The following is a 22,920-nucleotide window of genomic DNA, read 5'->3' as shown; positions in this document are numbered from 1 at the left end:
CAAGTAATTAACTTTTTTGCTATTTGTTAAAAAAAAAAAAGAAAAAAAGAAAAAAAGAAAAAAAGAAAAGAAAAAGAAGAAGAAGAAGAAGAAGAAGAAGAAGAAAAAGAAAGGGAAAAAAAAAGTTTTTAAGCGATAACTATGTTTCAGCTGCGATATACATATGTGTTTGTAATAGTAATAAGAGAACATTACACGATACTAGGGTATGTATATGCATTATAAAAATTGATTTCTCTTATCGATTACGATTCATGTATACCACATAAATCATTCGTTTAGTTAAAAAATATATAATTTACATAAATGTATGTATGTTAATTATGTTAGTATGGTATTCCATATTCCATGCTGAATGCGTTATATTAGTAGTAGTAGTTGTCACGTGCAAAACACTAAAAATAGTTGATGAAAGAGAATAAAAGCCAGGATCGAAATTACCATCGACGCAGGATTCGCAGTTCGAAGGTCACCTTTCCTTTTCATCTTCAGCAGGGCTCTTTGTGTTTTCAACCGAGCTTCGATTCTTGCCTGGATTCAAAGGGAGTACAAGGTTGCAGAAGGGAAGTGATTGCTACATACGGATGTGACACAATTTACCAAAGCAATACTTTTGCAATGGGACCCAAACCAAATGTGCCCTTTCTTAACGTAATACTACTACTACCATCATCATCATCACGACCATCACCACCACCACCATCACCATCACCATCACCATCACCATCACCGAACTTTTTTTACCGGACACCGAGATTCATAATTCATCGAATAATGTTATTTTTTTAATTTAGCCAGAATAAAGTTCTGCTCCGACTCCGAGCACGGTACATTATTTCCGAATGTAATATTGTAATAATTTGAAATATTATAAAGGAATAAGTTTACAAAGACACGCGTTTGAAATGTACCTACATACATGTATACGTATAAGAATGTCTATATACTTATCTCATCTGAAATTTGTACAAACTTACGTACACGATAAAGGAGAAACTCGAATATTATACAATAGTTTCACTCGTTCCGAGTTCTCTTTCGAAGCGAAGGAGGTTCTAACGGTTGTTTCGAATCACTAGGAGAAACAAAACTCACCTTCGAATCCTTGATTGTCGTGAATCTCTCGAGGTGGTCCAGTCATATCTTGACCCTCCAAAACTGCCAAAAGACATTGATGTATACATATATATTGTTGTTCCGTTTGGACCATCCAAACGCGTTCCCTCCTCATCGCCCAAACTATCCCGAAGATATCCACGTATTTGGATACCAAGATTTGTTGGAGTATTCTGTCCAATGTGATGAACGTACCACTGCGACCAACCCCGGCACTGCAATGTACAACTATCGGCCTCTGATCAGGCCGAACTCTTTCTCGAAAAGCTCGTACGAATCTAGCTAATGTTTGAGGTGGACTTGGAACACCAAAATCAGGCCATGTCGTAAAATGAAAGTGCTGAATAACTCTTTTAACATCTCCCTGTTGGAAGAAATGAAAAATGATTGCTTGTTCGTGATTATTCATGGATGATATCCTCCTCTCCTCTCCTCTCCTCTCCCCTCCTTGATATCTTTTCTACTCGTTAGAGTATATTTAATGATCGTTTTACCAAATAACATAAATGAGTGATGTAAACTACTTACTCTGCATAACATAAACTCCGTAATACTCCAGTCAGGATAATGCGTTTCGTTCAATATCGTGACACAAATATCGCCATAATAGACGGGTAGAGTATCCATTGGCCAATAATGGTCACATTTTTCTCGACCCTTTTCAATACACCTCGTTAACATTACAATCGCTCTACTGTTACTCTCCCAAACTGTCCTCCAAAAATCATCGCGCGTCGAATGCAAGGGTCCTTGCGTAACAATGAATTCTCGCGGAGAATTGTGACCCTGTCACAAAAGATACATCAACCTTTGAGACATTCAACTATCTATTCTACATATATCGGATATTTTATAATTTATATTATCGTTATTATTATATTATTGACTATCGTTGACTATTTAAATTGACCAATATTGTACAGGTGGCTAGAGGTAAATATTGAAACGTACAGGAACATAATTGGCATTGATGTAATCGGAACCTTCTTCGTCGTCCACAGGTTGAAGTTTAAATCTGCTGTGGTCGTAGGGCAAAATATTGGTGAAACGATTCTTCGGCCTGTTACATGGCAAATCTGCCGCAGTGCAAGGTTGATCTCTTCCAACATGTTTAAGTTCTTCAAATTCTTCCGAGAAACGGAAATCAGAATCCGCTGACATTGTGCGGTAATGCTCGGCAAAGTCCTCGATCTTGATTGGTCGACTGAAAACGATTGTTTCGAAATGTCGTAAACTTTGGCTTTTATGTATCGAAACTACATTTTAACCCAACTTGAACTTTATCTAGCATTCTATCTACCTAGTATCGATAACGCTGTCCGGTAACGACAAGTTATCGGTTGTTCGTGGTTCAGTTGTCTTGCGACTTTGACTTCTTCTTCTTCTCACTAACAGTCCAATACCCAGTAAACTCAGCAGAAGCACTATTGGTACCGTCACTCCAACAATGATGGCCGTGTTGTCCTTATCTTTACAAAAACAAGTTGTTTTAAATATAAAACGGGTGGTCGGTTATTTATTCAACACTTGAAACTTCACTACAAAACTAGTGTTTCGCCGTTACATGCCGAAGGAACACAACACACGTATAAATACATATACGTGTATGTATCGTATATATGTATTTGTAAGAAAATCGAACGAATGAATTGTATAATATTTAGTCGGTGGCATAATTAAAATTTTGCAATTTACCCAAATTAATAATTCGTAACGTAGACCTGTTCGATATCGAAATTTATTATCTTACCTGCCAGCAGCAATCCTTGAGCAGACATGTACACGAAATAACGAAGCATGAATTAGCAAGCTTATTGTAACGATGGGCACAACAAGATTATTCTACCTTTGTTGGAATAAAAATAAAAAGTAGATTCGTAGATACTATTTTGAATTGACCCCAAAACGAGTCCGAGTAAAATGCGAATAAAAAAGGGAACTTTTTAAAAAAAGATCCAATCTAAGTAATTTCACAACGATCGTTCTCACCTGTTTGAATTGGAAAACTATAACTAGTGTCCGTAAATTTATCCGGGGCGGTAAACGCTCGTACTTTGACTCTGTAAGTGGATCCAGATTTGAGTGGTCCATTGCAGTATCCACTTTTATTGTCGCAATTTTCGCTACCGATCGTGAAATCCTCCACTGATCCATTTCTGAACGGATAGTAAGGTTCCATTACCTGTAAAGGAAATGCTGTATAAATTATTAAATCCTCTATTATCGCATAAAAGTCCCGTTCATTGGTTCATCGATGATTTTCAATGTTTTGTTAAATATTCATTTGTACCGTTAAACTCGATCGTAGCAATGTTCCGTCCGATCGAATTAAAAGAATTCGAATTGGCAACAGATAGTAATTTGATACATCACCTGCCTAAATAATTTGTCAGCTTTTGAAATCATATCCTGTATAACATTCATGGTCCACTTACATAAAAACTATTATTCAGACAGACTGAGACTGAGACTGAGATTACATTTTTACATTATTTTGATAGAGCGTAAAACTAGCGGACTATTCGATTAACTAGTGTCTCCAGAGTACACGTGATGCAACAATTGTGGGAATACGATCGTTTATGCATGATACACGCCCGAGTGCAGGTATTTCTTCGCTGTTTGCGTGACCCGTTCGTGATCTTGCAAGTTAACGAGCAGTCGCTCGGTATATAATTCGCTGCATCAATTATTTTACATCTCTATTGCGATATCGTTCGTGTGCCGATGACGCATTTGCTCGCTCGTACTGCGATCGAAGAATGTCAACCGAACTACAGCGCGCGTGCTTAAAAAAAAGGTGTTTGCTAACAATTTTTTATCCAACTACTACAATGCTCGATGAAACGATTAATATGTTACCGTTAACGTTCTTAATCGTTGAATTATTTTTGATTTAACGCTAGAATGTTGCAAGCAAAGTTGACAGAATCGTGATAAATATGATGTACATAATCGTATGTATGTGTATAGGATAAAACATTCTATCGATGCATACAAGATACTTTTGTGGGTGTGTGTGTGTGTGTGTGTGTGTGTTTAAGCATTAGCAGCATTGCTCAATTTCATTATACATACATATGTCGTAGATTTGAACGCTTAGCAGTAAGCGTTACATTGTGTAAGCCCGGAGGTCTCGAATCTCGGATGCCGAGTGATCGCACGTGTACGTTTGGTCGGCTGCGACACTCGAATCACTCGATCTGCCGCGACGACACATAATTGATTTCGGTTACGCGCTACCGATACTTTTGGACGGCCGCGATAATCAGAGTCGGTCCTTTTTGATGATGTGCGCACGACGTGAATGGAGTGACTCCGGTAGGATAAGCCCACCACGGAGTGGGGCAGAGGGGAATAGAAGTTCCTCGATGGCTTGAGATCGGGCAGCAGAAATCGTTTGGCATTCAAAGAGAACGGTTGTTACTTGAGAAATGATAAGCGAGAATGAATCGTACCGGAGTCAATCCGTCGGCGTCGGATCGCTCGGCAGTCCGACACCCGCGAAACAAGCGAGGCAACGCCGAGGTGCGCGAGTCTTCTACATCCGCTCGCGAAACGAAACGACACATACATGTACGTATGTATAATAGGGTATCCTTTACCTGATACGGAGGCCAGATACTATAAGCTTGAACATCTCTCCAGCTGGGCATTTCCAGACCAGATGCATTTTTACTATCATCCTCTGCTACAATGATCGTGTAAGACGTCACAGCGCCATTCTGTTCGGTGAAGTAATTTTTCCTGAAGCGTATTTGAATAGTCGTACTGCTTCTGCAAACCTCCGTCGGCACTACTTGAGTCGGTGGCTTAGGTGGTGCCAGAATTGGCATTTTCTGTTTCCAGATTGCTTCAGGTCCGAAACCGATTTTCGTTTGAGCTTGAATTCGAAAGATGTACGTCTTTCCAGGTATAAGAGACTTGATGACGCCGCGGTACTCGTTTGGTCTGAAGTCTTGCATTTGTGTGTGAGCCGAACCCTAACGACGGCATAAACAAATAACGTGTCAATCTCATCAAACTTTGCTTATTTATGGATTTACATATACATTAATCTAATACTCTTCCGTTTATTCATTCGTTTCCCTATTTAATGATGCACTCTTTCTAACACTGAACATTTATACATTTCTTAGGTGGATTTTAGTAATCCTAGCCATCTATAATTTTCTTTTCCTAGTCAAAGGTTCTAATTCTGTGCAGCATATTTGAAACAAGCTGCGGCGGATCCATGAATCATAATCACATAAATGTTAACGATCAGTTTTCAATACGAGGGCTACATATGTGTTCGTCGATACATTTTCCACAAACTCCATTCAAGTAAATACTACTACTTGTAAGAAATTTCTTAATCGAAATAACACTAATAATTCTAAATAATTTACATTTCTGTCATTTTACTGATTCTATTCGGAACGCATTCTATACACTGAAACTTACTTCCAATCCATACGTGATAGTATACTTCCTAATGATGCCATTCTGCTCTTGACTAGGTAAAGACCACTCGAAGCTAATGTCGCTGGGCTGTATGTCCGTAGGATGAAACTTTTCTACCTTGCCAGGATATGACTCGCTGGTAGTGAAGCTGGCGCTAAGAGGATTCGACACTCTGAGATAGGAGGAGGCCGTACCGGACCGAACCACCAGCGTGAAAGTGTAATTTCTATGAGGTTTTAAATCGGAGATGGTTATCATATTGGTTGACGTAATGTTTTGGATGTAATTTTCTTCAGCGTTTATGTACTGGACTTCGAAAGAATCGTACTGGCCACGTGGAATATCCCAAGTTAAAGTAATTCTTGTGTCATTGACATCTACCGTCTGGATAGATGTGATTGGTTCGGGATCTGAAATTAAATTTCATTCGGTAAATTAACGACAAATTATCTCTATCGAAAATCTAATTTGTCTATCTCTAGTGTTCTATTTCAAGAGACAGAGCAGTCTGACAATGAAACACTCGAAAGAGGACAGGTCTCTTATCGATACGGTGTCGAAGGAATACGTTGCATTGGTTTCCATTCGCACGGAATACTTACAAAGTCGATCCTGCCTAAGTAGAGGTCTACTCTCGACGTCATCGCTGACAGTCCAAACGGTCACGTTGTACAGTTTACCAGGTGTAAGGCCAGTGAAAGTCACCTTAGTGTCGGTGTCGTCGAGCAGTCGCTCTTTCGTCGTGTTGTTCTGGTCGCTAATCCGGAACCGATACAAATCGAAAATCGACGACTGTATGGGCGTCGGTGTGTACCTCAACGTCAAGGAATCAGGTTGATCACGATCGACCACCACAACGACTTCCGATTGGATCAGTGGCACTGGATTTGACAAACTTGCGTTGGTTGGATCGAGCTTTTCCTTTCAATTAAACTTAATCACGTTTCTCTCTGTCCGTATCCGACTTGTTTGTTCGTAAGTATGTTATATCTGAACCGCGGTTAGGGTTAGGGTGAAATGTTCAAAAGGAACAAGAAAAATTTACTAATAAAACGATTTTTGTTAATTTGTTAAAGTGAAAGAAACTGACTGAGCAGATCTAAGCGATCTGTCGAAACAATATATATAATAACTGGTTAGAATCACAAACTTGCAAACAATTCCGCGACACAAAAAACACGTAATTAATAATTATTAGCGACGATATTTGAAGCGTGTCATTAGTAAGTAGTATAACTACGGGTATAATACATAGGTAGATAGAGTTGAATGAAAAACAATAGAGAGAAACGCAGACGTTTTAATAATGTTTGTGACTGAACGTACTTGTCCTGGTAGTCAAATTGGTGACATCGCTGACTAAGCCATAAGACACCGTATAGATGATAAAGGAATATTGAACGCCTGGCATCAAATCCCCTACTAAAACCTTTTGCACGGCGTTTTCTTCGAAAATGATGCTAGACACATCGTTACTTTCCGTAACGTTTTTCGTTCGCACGTCTTGGCTATTTTCAACTGGCCACCATCTAATCACGTAGGTTTCGATTCTACCTTCTGGTCTTGGCCATTCTAGTGTCACGTTCGTTGAGTCGATTATTGAAGTAATATTTAATACCGGATTCGGACCTAAACAATCGTTTGCAAACATTAACATTATACATCTCGATATACATACATATATGATAGTATAGTACTTGGTACTCTATCAGACTGCAAATGTAGACGCATCGTAAACGTCTTCCGTTTACTTACGAACTGTATGGTTCACTTGGAGCGGAGAAAGACTTTCGACTCCATAACTCACGGTGTTCACTTGAATCGTATATTTCTCCCCTGGCGTCATATCTGCTACTTCCGCTTCCGTTTCTCGGACACTGGGCAATTTTACCCATCTTGGGTCATCTTCTGTTCGATACCTAATCGAAAATTCTGAATACAACGAATCCGTCGGCGCTTCCCACTGAACAACTACAGTGTTGCTCGTTACCCTTTCGATGCTTAAATTTTTCGGCGGATGAGGTACTGAAATCCGACATTTTCATAGATTTCAATCAGATAGGTACACGTATCGTTACCAGCAACCCCTAAACCTTTTCAACTTTATGTTTCTTGCTTCTGCTATAATAGGTGTGTATGTACACGGTATCCCATAAACTATCGCTGGTTTATCCTTATAATATACATTTTTCTAATTAAATTAAATTAAAATTACTTTCTTCCGTAATACAATATAAATTTAATATGTATGAGACTTTTAATGGAAATCCATCGAACCTAGTATTCGTACAATATTACTTACAAACTGCTTGGAAATAATCGTGTGGTTCGCTTCTTAAGCCATGGCTAATGGCGAAAACTTTAACTTCGTACGCTGCGCCAGGATAGAGGTCTTCCAAAACGATGTGAGACTCTGTTGTCAAAGTTGTCGCGCTCTCTCCAGTGTCGTTTCTGTTGTGCGTTACCTCAAATTTTTCTTGTCTCGAGTTTACATCACTTTTCCACGAGATGTTCAATCCCATCTCGATGGGCTTCAAATCCTCGATTATCGGACTCGATGGCCGGGTAACTTGGTACAAAACAGTTTCATTCGATTCGAGTTTATTGCTAATTGCTTGCACGATTATCGAATAATTTCTGCCTGGCAACAAAGCTTCTAGAGTGACCTGACAAAAGAATAAAGTAGTCATTTACATGTAGATACATGCCATGCATCAGTTGCGCCACGATCAATGGCGGAATGCGCTTACTTTGGTCTTTTCTGTTGATAATGTGTTGCTGTCACCGCCGATCGTTGTTTCAACTTCGTGATACTGCAGCTTGTAATTGTCCTGAGTGCTGGAATTTTCGGGAAGCCAAGAAACCTCGACCATCCCAGTTTTCTCGTCAACGACAGCGCGAAGATCGCGTACCGGTAACGGTTCTGATATAACAACGTGAAAACAATTGACAATTTTCAAACTTGTTTACTTACAAACTATTACAATATACATACTCGTATGTATATTATTAGCTGCTCGTAACTCGTAACTCGTAACTCGTAACTCGTAACGAACACGAAACGAAAGAAAAGAAAAACTAAACGCTCACTCAAAGTAACGTCTCCGCTCGCTGGCCAACTGGTAACTTTGCCCGACACTGTCTTCACGACGACTTGATAGGTTTTCCCCGGTTCCAAATCCTTGAATTCCCATTTACTCTCGTCGTCCCGATTTCTGGTAACCGGCGCTAGTCTTCGGTTGCCACCTAAAGATATTTGATACTTGTCGAATTCAGACATTCCTTCGGGAGGATTCCAAAAGACGCGGAAGGAAGTCGATGTTATCGAAGACTTGTCGAATGTTACATTCAGTGGACGCAATGGCACCGTTCGATATTGTGCCGTTGTAGGAGCTGAAGTCTCGTCCTCCGATACCGTTTGCACGGAAATATTGTAAGCTCTGCCTGCAACAGATTGGTCGAACGTCAACGATCATCGATAACGATAAACTGATAACGCGTATCCCGAATGAATAAATTCAGAATTTATCCAAAGCAAACTACTACTTTAATTTTATTTCAACAAGATGTACATAATACACCTATATTACTTGTTTAATCGTCGCTTATATCGTTGATTTTGATCGTTTATTAAATAGCTTACCAGGAACGAGTCCTTTGAAAGCAGCCTGCGCTGGCCCCGGGGGTTCGCCTTCCTTTTCCACGTAAAGAACGGATTCTATGGCATCGGCAGGATCTATACTGACTTTATAATGGGTGTAAATCCCAGCAGGATAGGGTGGTTGCCAAAGGACCAATAAGGTTGTTTCATTTCTAAACCATACGATAAATTTGCCAGGAGTATTGGGTTCTGCAAAAATTCAATAACATTGTCACTTTCGCGTATAACGTATACATGAACAGCTTAATTTAACCCTTAATTTATATACCTTCAATTTTCAACATTCAAAGAGCAACAAATCACTCACTCGTGGTAAAGTTTCTGCTGGTGTAAGCCACGCTTTCTTTGGTGTCTAATACGGTGAAAAGTTGAAGCGAATACGTTGCCCCGGGGATGAGATCGCGCAGCACGTAAGGAACTGCATCCGCGGGAATGACGCTTGTTTTTGGATTTCCGGTGTCGCTGAAACTTTGCACCCTCAACCGGAAACCAGAATAATTGCCCTGGGCTGGCGGCGCCCAATAGACTACCGCAGTCTTTCCATTTCGCACAGAGACGGTAAGGTTGGAGGGAGGATCCGGTGCTGAAAAATGAATTGCGTTCCACTCGCTATTAAAATATCATCGGCTAACGAAAGCCAAGGGGTACGGGGTAATGAACGTGCAAGTAATAATACCATCGATTACAATAATAATAATTTGAAAGAATTGTAAAGAATATATAAAGCCCTATACATATAAGCGAACCTACCGGTTACCAGCGTTTTTCTCTACGCACCTGTAATTATCGAGGCCGTCCACGTAAGCCAATCGTGAAGAGTGCTATTGCTGTAATACAACCAAAATTCGTATCTAGTTCCAGGAAGACCATCTCTGAACTTGATGACATCTCCAATGTCGGTGGCGGCTATGGTAGTATTCGGTAGCGGGTGACCAACGTTAGGACTGTAATCCAAACGATACCAAGAACCGCCCTGGCTTAGATTTCCTGGTATTTCGATTGCCAGATCGGCCGAATATGTCACCTAAACAACAACAATTTCAATGCTTTAGACAATTATTTCCGACTATACAAACACTATGGAGAACAGTACAAGTCCGTACAAGTTTGTTTTTTCCTTCCAACTTGTCGTACACTGTGTATACATATGTACGAGTACATTACATAACGCGTACGATAACGCACGCGTAAGGTAAATTACCGCTAATGACAACACTGAAATTATTGAACACGTGACAATACAATTGTTTGGAATTGAATCTTAAATTGTATACAGGGTATTACGATATTCTAATTAGCAAGCAAAAAGCAGAAGAAAACTCTTTTTGTCGTTTTGCTATCGAAAAAAGGCTAATTCGAGGAATGCCAATGCAATTATTCCATCGTATTTATTCATACGATATTTATAGCTGTAAATTCGGATCGAATGGTGTTTATAGACGCGCACTACGTTGACACGGTATGCCGGAAGCGTTATGAGACAGACGCAGACGTGGGAAAGAGGCGCGCCGCAAATCTATAATGCCGTTATTCACCCGTACATAATACAATAGGCTATAACGTATACCGTATAGGTGTACATGTACATATGTATATTTAAATGGATACGTATATCATCTCCTGTTCTCTCCTTTGTGGGTTATACCGCCCACTACATACTACACACTATACATATTCCGAAACGGTGCTCTTTAAGATTTGCTTCTTCGAGCCCCGAGCTATCTCATCGCGAAACCTACCGTTTCACGCAATTTCCGAGTCATTGGTTCGAAAGCATTCACATTTAAGGGTATATCGATACTCTTCAATTTCGTTGGTGGAAATGTGATTTTATGAACCATTCAGCGCTATCGCTCGTTCTTCCAGAAGTATCACCACCACCCATCCGTCCCGCCCTTTGATTTTAACGCGGCAAAAATGTCCAACTTTTTCCATTCGCAAAGATTTTTCCGAGTTCCTCTCCGTATGCTCGTGAAACATTGAATCTGCTTGTCCTATTACATCCGGTCGCGACGATGAGGAGGTGCACATATCGATCCCTCCACCCTTCGCTATCTTCCTTCCACAAGTTCGAAACTCGCGCACTCTCTTTTCTATAGCGGCTCTCTCCATCTGGTGTTTACGTCGCAACCCTACAGCCACCAACGCCAATGCCGACGCCGACGCCGACGCCGACGCCGACGCCGACGAGAGAGAACAGAGAGACACCTAATTATACAAAGAAGAGCAGAATAGCTGTAGCCTGGTGGTCGGTTAGGGAGGCAGGAGGCAGAGGGGTTAGAGATGCTGTTAAGACGGCGGCACGGCGCGGCGGACTGCTGCTGCCGTAGAAACCAGGCGCCGAGAGGGGGATTCAACTCAAGGATTCCGAACGGTTAATAAACAGAGCGAACCGTGCTCGTTTTTCAAACGTTTACGATACTCTGTTCCATTAGTAAGGCCCTTACCATAATCCAACACCAACACACTGTGCCGTTTCCCAAACCAGTGAGAGAAATTCCAATTACACTATCATTTTTCTTTTCTTTTCAAATATCGATTAAAGTTGTTGCAATCGCTCGAATCATTAGCAACCGTTGTATACCGGGTGTTTGATTAACGTATGATATTTGCTTTAGCGCATGAAAAGAGCGTAAAAATGTAATAAAAACAAACTGGCAACATTGTTACACAGCAAAACTTTCTCAGACATTCTTTTGTATAGAAACTTTGGTAATTATAGAGAACAGGTACATCCTCTCCGATTTCGATGATTTTTCAATATGTTGTAGAAATCAACATTGTGAATAACTTTTTCCTATACATATAACCGTCGCTCGGCCTTGGTTTCCGAGATATTTGCAAAATATCATTGCTACTACTACAATGAATATTGCGTATAGCTACGCGTCTGTGGCAGCGTGTGTGTTGTAAGCGTTCAGTCGTCGATTGTTTTGAAACACGAGCCGATCAGCGAATGATAGCTAACGCATACAGACTCACAACAATCGACGACTGAACGCTTACAACACACACGCTGTCACAGACGCGTAGTTATACGCAATATTCATTGTTGTAGCAGCAATGGTATTTTGCAAATATCTTGGAAACTAAGGCCGAGCGACGGTTATATGTATAGGAAAAAGTTGTTCAAAATGTTGATTTCTACAACATATTTAAAAATCATCGAAATCGGTGAAGATGTACCTGTTCTCTATAATTACCGAAACTTTTTATTTGTAATAGTCGAAATCTTATTCCTTTTCATTTTTAATATTACCTACCTACCTTACCAACGACAACGCGCCAAGTAACGAGCACGAGCACAGCTAAGGACATTTTTCCCCCTTCGTTACGGAAACTCTGGCATGTCGTCTCGTACACGTTTCTTTCCTACATTCGTATTTAACGAGACGTTCAGATTTGTAGATATCTATAAATTAGGTATATGTATTCATATTATTTACTAGGTTCAGCAAAATGTTACATTGTTATACGATTTCTTTGAATTGAACGTTTATGATTACATAAGAGTTTCTTGTTGATCAAGGACTGTATGATGTAATAACGAATCGAACAATTAGCATGCGCTATTAAAGATTCTTAATAATACATAATGTTGACGATTTACGGAACAATGTAATAATTGGTATTTCACAATGATACGTCCATCGCGCGAAGCGCGCTTTATTGTTTGGAATTGAATCTTAACTATTACGCGTGTTTATTATGCAAGTATAAGGAATTAAGGATAGAGATACGTGTACGAAGATAAAAGTAAACAAGAGATTAAATAGAAAGCACGACGGACGAGGCGAGGCGAGGCGTGGCGTGGCGAGGCGAGGCGAGGCGAGACGCGGCTGAAATGGTGTTTACACGAACAACTTTCACGTGCTCGTTGAACCAAATACAAGAAATGTAGTCGGATGAAAATTCGTTGAAACACGATAAACTAAAATGTGCTAGTTAACGCTAAATAAATTTTACATCGAAATTAATCGATACACATCTACCTTACAATTAGTCGATTTCGTACATCGTGCCTTGTTTTGCTTTACATTTATATGTATGGTATAATACGAAACAAAAATTTATAATAAAAGTTGTATATTCTTCTACATTATCAGCTTTGTTTTCCGCGTAAAATAATCTTCTTTTCTTCTGTCCGGTAAACCGGAAAAAATGAAACATAATTGAAAAGTTGTATCAACTGGAGTTGGATTAACCGGATTCTGATCAAATGTAATAAGATACGTTCAATGACTCGTATTGTACTGGATGGATGCTATTTGTGAGTCAACACGCGGTTTGACAACCTCGGCTAAACAGAAATCTCCTGTATAATTTATCGAATTCCGAGGATTATAGTGCACTATAAATACCGCAAAGGTTTATGCCTCCCTGCCATTGATTACGTCCTCGTGATCTAGACGCACAACATCGCGTTGTCGAGAAATGTCACATTTCTACTTTACGCAATATACATAGTACACGCTCGCAGTCTACTATAATAATAATAATAATCATTTCGATGCTAATTTCAAGGATCGATTAACTGCAACTCCAGCACGATGAAATGTCGACGACATTTCAAACACGAAATGTGCCGGGCTGCACATTATTATTGTAACATAACATGAAAACACACGTTCAGAACATTTTCCGTGCATCAAGTCATATGACGTAATACAATAGGCTCTTACACGCGGTTATACTCGAGCGGCTCTATGTATGTATATCGATTCGGAACTGCATATGAACGCGGTCGTATGCACATACCACATCGCTATCATGCTTGACTCATACAAGAGCGAAAAGCAACTCTACAAAGCGGTACTCGTACGTAGTAGCATCTCTTCCATACGATGAAAATCCTTGAAACTCTAATGAAAAGCGCGAATGAAAAGTAACACCAGACCATCGAGTATTATAACTCGAGAATTTATCAAGATGCGGGGTCTAATCAATCATTGTAAGAAAACGTTTGCTAATAACTGCTAAGGCATAGGTGTACAGATCGGTTATTTAAAATTTCAATTTCAATGTCAATGTGAATCCCCGATGAGGGAAAAAGAAAGGGTGCTCTGTCATTGAGCGAGAGCAGACAAAGCTGCTTGCACTTGCACCTTCCGATTACAAGCACGCGACTAAAACGTGTGACATTTCCTTTTAACTTACGCGATTCCCCCAGGCAGGAAGTGACGCGTTCGTGCAATAACATTCGCCATCGTTTGTCTACCATTAATCAGTTACATATTACTACATATCGTATATGTATACGTAATATATGCCGGACGCGTCCTCTGACTGACAGAACTAGTCGCAGTACTATTAGTTGATAAACGTTGCGAACTAATTGTCACATTCACACATCACACATTCTACAGGAAAATATGATTTTCATTGAACAAAACACCAACAACTTCGATCAATTTATCATGTCAGAGATGGTTCGGGAAACTTGCAGCAAAAATCACTGTTGCACGCAGCGGTGTTATCCGACGATGCAATATCCTGACAAGAGTCGAATCCAACCAGTAATTGTTGGATAAAATCTGCATGCGCTTAACGATCCAACTTCCTGTTTACCAGGTGCTCGATACGTTTCTTCTGACTTGTGTAATCTGACGTTTTATGCAACGAACGAATACTCGCGAAAAAAGAGGAAAATGTATTATACCAGTATTTACACACAAGTATTAAAACCTCGTAAAGGCGTGTTTCGTGTTTCAAGTCGTTGATCGATTTTAGCGGCGCAAGAAAAGAGCAAGAAGTAAAACAATTGGCAAACGTTACGAGAACTCGGCGTTCATCGGTGTTCATCTATGGGAGAGAAACCAACTACTTTCTTCGAGTAAACTACTTTCCAATGCGTAACATTTCAACGGAATGAAAATCTCAAAAAATTGTTAAATATTTTCCATTTTACATACGTCGTTCAATCAAGGAATCTTTCATTTGTTTTCCGTTTAAAAGTAACAAGTAAATTCGATGTCCCTCGAATGCGAAACCAAAGTTTCGAGTGAAAAACAGAAAACGTGACACAATTAAGCGGAAAAGGAGCAACGTAGCGCCGAATCGGATAGTTTTTCGACACGTTCAGGCGAGAAATGTACGAGCTAAGCATTCCTTTCTGTCCAACAAAGGAATGCACACGGTCCCACACCATTTAACTTTGCGTAATTAAGATTTACGCAATCGTGTCGTTGCGTTGGCTGTGCAACTCCTGAATCGCAGACATTTACAATCATTTGTAACAACGCAGCCGAGTTAATTGATTTTGAAACGACAATTCGTATCATTTATTCCACATATTTATCACAATTAAAGGTTGTACTACATTTATATTCATTGTTTTAATAATAACAGACCTATAATATAATAAGCTGTTTAAACGACTTTGATTGAAAATGAAATTAAATGAAAATTACAAGGGCCGTGGTGTCGTGGTGTCGTGGTGTCGTTTGGTCGTGGAGTGGGACTTGCACCGTCGCGAATAACGTAACGGAACTTTGCGGAGAGACTTAACCGCAACTGGAGAGAGGAGCGACGACGTTGGCGCGGGCGGTGGAAACGATTCTTCTGCCAACTGCCACTAGTCGTAAGCTGCTTTTAATTTACACGAACGTCACGAACGTCGAATATTCGTTATTTGCACCAAAGTATATGTATACCTAGGTCTGGGTTAGGTCTGAGTTAGGTATCCACTTTGTACTCGACACATTCGTATCGATCCTCTTGTTCGTCACGCTGAAACATTTCACGCGCGACTATTTAGCGGCTGTACAAGAACTCTGTTGCACCGACTTTCACAATATGGTCGTTTTCTACGCGTCAGGCGCAGTTTAGCGGAACGCCATTCTTTTTTCGAGACGTGAATAAATTCTCAAGAGAGAATTTATTTATAAACAATTCTACCTATACACTGGGTTAATCGAATTAACTCGATTATTATAAAATTAAATTTGTCGTTGTCTCACCTTGTCTCACGTCTACTGCTGCATCGGTATTTTCACAAAAACATCCATGATCAAACCCCTCTATGGCTTTCGTATTTTCAGACACCATGTATATTCATATACATATAGGACTTTATTTTCATTTTCGGTGAAGCAATCGAGACGCGATAAGAATTATTTACCGTGCGTTTCTTTATTCGTTTGCAACTTTCTCTCCTCTTTCATCCAACTATTCGAAGCGAATGTTGCGCAATTCTGGTCTCGTGTTATTATTCGTATCAAAGATTAATTCCTAAATATTCGCATTCCCTGAGAATATTCCCAGACACGAAGCCGACTAACTTCCTTTGTTCCTCGAATTTGCGCGATATCCGACAACACAAGGATAGATTAAATCGCGAAAGACAAAAATATAAATGATGCAAGCGTATGCACCACGTGGATCAAGAAGGATGTTAGAATTATGACGTCATTGCAAGTGAAACAAGTGTGTGTGTGTGTGTGTGTGTGTGTGTGCGCCAGACTGGATTCTCCGAGCAAACGTCATGTTTTTACTTTTTACTGTTCCTTTTTTCGCGAATGTATATTACGCATCCGCATTTAAGCGAGCCGAGTTTGCGATGTGTATTACTTATCATATATTTGACAAACGGTATTTCCAAAGAATTGTGAAATTACTCTGGCCACCAGTGCACTTGTATAGGTGTACGTATGTAGCGTTAGGTACAACAGATGATATTGTATGTATACGAAACGAACCAATCGACGCAATGTTCGCTAGGATGCGGATACGACTAGCGTTAACGGTCACGGTGTATGTATTTCTGAGGAGACGATTAGAATTTTCTTCATCGCGGGTTTAATAGTAATACATAGAATAGAATACGATACCAAGCAAACGATTTTTTCGTATTTTATTTACGTCGCGTATGTACCGAGTGCCACGTTGATTTATTTCATCCGTCTGCTCTATTTTCGTGGCGCGCACGCACCGACCGCGCAGCATGGGCATCCTCCCTGGGCTAGGCCAGGATGTACTCCAAGCTCACATCCGGATGCGAGTATACCCGAACTCTGGACTCCGGACTCCGGAGCGGAATCGAGTGACAAACGGCAGGCAACCACGTGCGAGTTCTGCACTTGCCCTTGTCCGATCACGGCGTATATTGAACTCAACTCAACCACGGAGTAGTACATACCTACTTACTCTTGGAGAGACGAAATTTTCACGTTTTTCAGCTCTCGATTCTGAATACGCATCCCTCCTCGAACGAGTACACATCACTTTCGAATTTTATGTCGAATAAAAAACATATCGAATAGTTGATCAAAGTATGAAATATGTATGTTATCTCAAGTGAAACATTACAATTCATCGATTAAATAGAATGCCAAGATTGCAGAGTTTATCCCTTATACTTTAGTTTATACGATAAATAAGCTTCGAGTGTATACTCGCGTAAATTTCTAGGTCACCGTTGCGGTCGCTTGCTAATCTTTTCGCAGCACGCGAAACAATGGACGTATAGCGTTGATCTACGTGCACTGTCGTTACGCTAAATGCCAAGTGATTGCTTGTCATATACGTACTCGTCATACTCGCGATATCGGTGTCCATATCGTCATGACTCTGAACGGGCAGGTCAGTCGCATGCGAAGCTATAATAAATCACAATATTCATCTATCGATACTCGAACACGTGTATTTAACACTTAACGTTGATTAAAGTAATAAATTGAATCAACGAATTAATCGTACGATTCCCAGACATAAACAAAGGTACGAGTACATGTCTCCATCTGTTGTGCACCGACTATACGCACGAGTTAAATTAGACCTTGAACAAATAATTGCAAATTCATCGATGTAGGTATGGGTATTATCAATAATTTTCGTCTACTCCGTAAACGGACGAAATCCAAAGTCCACTCAACTGTTTCCAATAATATTCAAATTGATCACGTTCATGGTAAATCGAATTCTCTCTATGAAAGCGTAAATTGTGTTGTCTATTTTTATTCCAATAAGGAGTCAAGAATCTACAGATTTACGAAGGGGTTAGGGTCGCTATAGTGGAAAACCCTTGGTCGCGAGATGCTGTTGTGATAGGGTTTTCGCGGGACGTTAACCAATGAAACGGCCACTCTGCAACGCACGTAACGTACCGTAAGGGTAACGTAACGCACAGCTTAAAGCCGACAACACTAGTTATTTGCGATCTATTCGACGAACAGCAGGGTACCCGTAGTCCGTAGTAAGTGCTTAATTTAGCATGCGGTCATGAGCCCCAAATTCTGGGCCAATAATGTCACGGCTTTCTCTCGTCCCGCCATATCTAATGAAAATGCTACGAAGAATTCGCACGCTAGCACGCGTGAAACACCGCTTACTTCGACAGGTAGCTACAGCTAGCAGTAGAATTAAACTGTTGAGCTGCGGGTCGGCGGGTGCTCTCGGCATGGAAGGTCGAACATCGCGGCGCCATTTGCATTTCCTTTTAATTTTAATGCTTCGCACCTTGTCTACGATCAATTTTCACAATAACATTTTTTCTTTACGCTCAACATCAATTATCGCGTATAGATAGGTTTTGCACTCGGGTTCCATTCGAATAACAAACAATAAGAAACAAGAACGACGAGAATCAAGATCTACTAAAAGTAGATAATATTACACAAGAGTGGACATCCGTAACAACGTGTTTGCTGTTAGTTGGAACTAACCTCCTTCTCGTAGTGTACCTTTCGTAACAGGAAATGAGGTTGAGAGACGATTGGGAAAAATGAGAAACGATTAGCTAAAACCTAAACAGCTGTACAGGATTTTAGTTTTCAATTACAATTTCACTGTGCAACACGACCAATTGAAAAAAAGCATGTAAACAGTAAGCCTTTCTCCTCGTACATTTGATACGGTATCAAAAATATAATATTACGGACATTTGTATCACGCTAAACGCAACAAGGAAGTCAGCCATTTGCGCAGTATCTGCGCACGGAATTTAGTGATATAAAGATGCAATGATGAATCGTTACAGTACTTTTATGATACCTAACGTTAAAATCATCTATATCGTTTGTGGATACAATACTTGAGTTTATTTGTCGTGGGTAGAGAAACTATTGAATGAAACTCGCTAGATAATGATATCAATGTCGAAATCGGTCATTTCTGCGAAGGGAAGGTTTTGTTTTACGAGAACCATCGTGTCTCGGACGTGCGATGCAACTGTTAAATGATGATTTAGATAGCAAAAGTGTGTTGCTGGTCGTTCGTTGGACCGCGAACTCAGAGGTCAATGGGCATCGCAGCGTACGAGGACGAGGAGAAGGCATCGTTCTCGACAGTTGGGAAAGTCAGGCGAGTTTCGCAACTCGGAGACACAAATCAGCCAAGCAAAGCATTCTAGATATCGACAGAGTTCCCCTTCACCGCTCGCTGATCGCGTCTTCGGGCACGATTCGACTCCAATTTACAGTAATTTTTACACATACAGGAGATTATTTGAAAAAGTATCAAAACACATCGACGACAATATTACGTATTCTTTAATAACTTCATCTATGTATTGTTTTAGTAAAAGAGTAAAGTTTGATATAAGACGTAAGATGTAACACGTAACACGTAACACGTAACACGTAACACGTAACACGTAACACGTAACACGTAACACGTAACACGTAACACGTGATACGTTTCTTCAGCTTCGAACGGTAGACGAATTTGTACGTAGTACTCGTATATAGAAAAATGTTTAAAAAGTAACGTTCTATGAAAATTGGAAAAGATCGATTAGCCCAAGACTTTCCAGCCAGCGGTGAAACAGAGCAAAACGTTAGACGGCAAAGCGAAGGTAATCATAGACACCGCGTCTCGAGTGTCACGCTCTCGCACATGTATGTATCGTATATATGTACATAGGTATGTAGACTGTCGCGGAAAGACATTCCAGCAACACGTCCTAGATTCATACCATTATCCACCACCGTTTCGACTCACCTCTGCAAGGAGTGTCAGGAGTAGAAGAAGAGTGCCGCAAAACCTTGATATCGGCCGCGAGGAATCGATAGCCTCGCTCTTCATCCTTAACGAAATCATGAAGAGTAAACGACGCGACGCAAGAAATGATATCCTCCTATATTCGCCGGTTGCCTCTTCTTTTCTGGCCTACTTGTCCACGCTGACCGATTCACCGAGGCTCACCATGTAACGTGTATAAAGCGCGCACCACCGCACCTCGCCGGCAAACACTTTCGGTCGCTAAGAATGAGCGCGAGGTACGCTGCCGCTGCCGCCGCCGCTGCTGCTGCTGCTGCTGCTGCTAGTTGTCTCTCGATCGATCGACGTCACTGGAACTCCCTTCGTTCGAGCCTCGTGCCTGCTATCACGAGAAATCACGTATTCCGACCTGGACACCTTGCCTGGACAACACCTGTTCGCCCAATTGACAAGTACCACGACGATGTCGATAGTGACAGTGGCGAGTGCGATGGAACCGAGTAAGAAGAGCCGAGAAAACGACAGCTGCCATATCCATCGACAAGCTGACTCAAGTTTGGTTAACCGGAACACTCCGTCTTTTTCTAACGAATCCCCTTTGCGGATACTTTACTATAGTATACTATACTATACTCTACTATACTATACTATACTCGAAGGAATGTTATAAACGGCGCACGATGCCCACGTGTCACCGTGCCACCGAACGACCACGTTACGTTCAAGTTCTCTTCCTGGTCGGCCTCGGTTGGTTCCCGCGTCGAAACCTCTTCCTTTCGAGCAATTTTCCCGCCGACAACTCACTCCTTTTTCCTCGTTCTATCGTTCGTCAGCCTTCCAGTTCCTCCTTCCGTCATTTTAGCGAGAAGCGTTCAGCTCGTTTGTTGGACGATCACAAAACTCGTTCTTCTTTCCCGTTTCATTTCCCATACAGATATCGTCAAGGAGCGAAATTTAACGTCAAAGCGCAGCAGAGACAGCTCAATAGCGACACGAAAAACCAATGCGATGGATTATCGACAACACCATGGATAATCTCATTCGTCGACGATCAACGGAAAACGATCGATAACGGTTCGAGCTCGCACACCGTTATTTTCGTCTCTGTTCCACGCTGGGCTCTGTTCGCCGCGCCGTTGAATCTGAAAGGCGGTATAAAACAATAGTTGCCACTGAATAAGATTTTCCTCCTGGTAGCTGTGTTTCTGTTTCTACTCGTTCGGAGCCGGAGCACTTTGATGCGCGGAATCGGATAACAGACCGAAGGGATGGATGCCACCCTTCGACGACGAGACAAGCTGACGAACCAAGCGATACAAAATCAAAAATACCACTGCTATTAATCGCGAACTCGTCCGATAATCCTCGACGTTTCAATTCTGCTTAGCACTTATCTAACGTAATCAAACTTTTATCGAATTATTAAACATTTTCTATTGAAATTTCCCTTTATCTTGCACTCTCCGAATATTATATTCTAGAGATAAATGGAATGTCGTAGCGAATCTCCTTTTGTATTTATTCTTCGATCGATGTCTACAACGATATGCCTCGATGTTTAAATATGCGAACGACAAACGTCACGGAATGCGAGAAGAATTCGAATCGAGCATCGAATCAGTTCAACGTGACCTCGTTCCCTTCGTTATCTGGTTCCTTTGTATTTAGAAAAAACGGTATACGAGATACACGGTGTATCGTTGTCGTGGATTTACGGTAAATCGATTCTTTATACAAATTTTCTTTTCATCCCTTCCATCGTTTATTCCTCGCTCTCGATACCTATTAATTATCCAAATTTCCAGCCAAAGCGTGCTGCTGATCAAACATCGAACATCGAACATCGAACATGGAACATCGAACATGAAACATCGACGCCGACGCCGACGCCGCGCCGACGGTTCACGTCAACGTGATATACGATATACTGTACAACTCATGAAATAAAATAATAATGTTCGTAGTGTGGTCAACGCCCAGACAAGTCCACAGTGCGTCGGAAACTACAATCTTTGATCAGTTTTCACTTTTTATCATCGCTCTGTTGGTCGAATGGATTCCCAAATGTAGTCGTCTGCACATAAATAAGTATATGTATGTAGTATAGTATCTAGACGAGTACCGTAAGATTCGTCCGAAGAATCGAACAAACCGTTCAACGATATAACATTCGTTTTATCCGACTAGCCGTTTCATCGAACGGCTGTGTTTTCTCTTCTTCGTATGCACTCGTTGTCCTAGTTCACCGCACAAGCGTCACGTAAAAGGCACCAGCACATCCGTTATCAATCCATGGAAAAGAAACCAACACACATCACTCGAAAGGATCATCGAAATAGTACGAGTAATTAAGTAGTTTGTCCAATTCGAAGGAAAAATGACAGCCACGAACAGGAGACGCACGGTTCGAACCCTCGCCACGAAAGGAAAAGACGAAAGGCTACGTAGAATCAACAATGGGAAATACGAGGTTTCGTCCGACGAGAGGTGTACTTGGTCAACTGGCGCGCTTTCATGACGCCTCTCCCGGTGCAGGCAGGCAGGCAGGCAGGCAGGCACGGTCAACGGGACCTCGGCTGCTCTCTCGGCGCTCCGACTCGCGTGGCTTGCCGCGAACCAGCACTAGCTAAATCGCTTGCCTTGCCTCGTCTCTACCCTCTCACTAACCTGACTGCCTTTCCATTCCATACCATTCCATTTCATTCCATTCCATTCCCTCCTCTCTCTCTCTCTCTCTCTCTCTCTCTCTCTCTCTCTCT

At 41.1% G+C, this 22,920-nt stretch overlaps 1 protein-coding gene and 1 long non-coding RNA gene across 6 annotated transcripts in view; one reads left to right on the top strand and one right to left on the bottom strand.

Moving 5' to 3' along the window:
- Positions 1-22,837, bottom strand: part of LOC128884555 (tyrosine-protein phosphatase 10D) — a 28,585-nt gene extending 5,748 nt beyond the window's left edge. The window contains exons 1-19 of one of the 5 annotated variants that reach the window (XM_054138002.1): positions 20,162-22,837; positions 10,001-10,247; positions 9,531-9,806; positions 9,206-9,412; positions 8,653-9,006; positions 8,313-8,485; positions 7,865-8,228; positions 7,318-7,587; positions 6,889-7,191; positions 6,165-6,443; positions 5,563-5,972; positions 4,722-5,099; positions 3,106-3,298; positions 2,867-2,881; positions 2,417-2,585; positions 2,068-2,320; positions 1,645-1,902; positions 1,096-1,480; positions 442-531 (exon numbers count right to left, since the gene is read on the bottom strand). In XM_054138002.1, the coding sequence (XP_053993977.1) occupies positions 470-531; positions 1,096-1,480; positions 1,645-1,902; positions 2,068-2,320; positions 2,417-2,585; positions 2,867-2,881; positions 3,106-3,298; positions 4,722-5,099; positions 5,563-5,972; positions 6,165-6,443; positions 6,889-7,191; positions 7,318-7,587; positions 7,865-8,228; positions 8,313-8,485; positions 8,653-9,006; positions 9,206-9,412; positions 9,531-9,806; positions 10,001-10,247; positions 20,162-20,260 (4,695 nt within the window). In that variant the 5' untranslated portion in view covers positions 20,261-22,837 and the 3' untranslated portion in view covers positions 442-469. Of the gene's footprint in view, positions 1-441; positions 532-1,095; positions 1,481-1,644; positions 1,903-2,067; positions 2,321-2,416; positions 2,586-2,866; positions 2,882-3,105; positions 3,299-4,721; positions 5,100-5,562; positions 5,973-6,164; positions 6,444-6,888; positions 7,192-7,317; positions 7,588-7,864; positions 8,229-8,312; positions 8,486-8,652; positions 9,007-9,205; positions 9,413-9,530; positions 9,807-10,000; positions 10,248-10,962; positions 11,367-20,161 lie in introns of those variants that run through there. The other 4 variants (XM_054138001.1, XM_054138003.1, XM_054138004.1 and 1 more) reach the window with 4 other exon arrangements.
- Positions 5,107-5,993, top strand: LOC128884558 (uncharacterized). The gene is made up of 3 exons (XR_008459408.1): positions 5,107-5,442; positions 5,619-5,781; positions 5,859-5,993. It is a non-coding gene; the product is annotated as an uncharacterized LOC128884558 (long non-coding RNA).
- Positions 22,838-22,920: the final 83 nt, after the last annotated feature.

This window comes from Hylaeus volcanicus, chromosome 1 (genome assembly GCF_026283585.1).
Source record: "Hylaeus volcanicus isolate JK05 chromosome 1, UHH_iyHylVolc1.0_haploid, whole genome shotgun sequence".
In the NCBI taxonomy this organism is placed as follows: Eukaryota; Metazoa; Arthropoda; class Insecta; order Hymenoptera; family Colletidae; genus Hylaeus; species Hylaeus volcanicus.
Note: the sequence above shows the minus strand (reverse complement) of the source record. Positions and strands in the feature narration are given on the sequence as shown.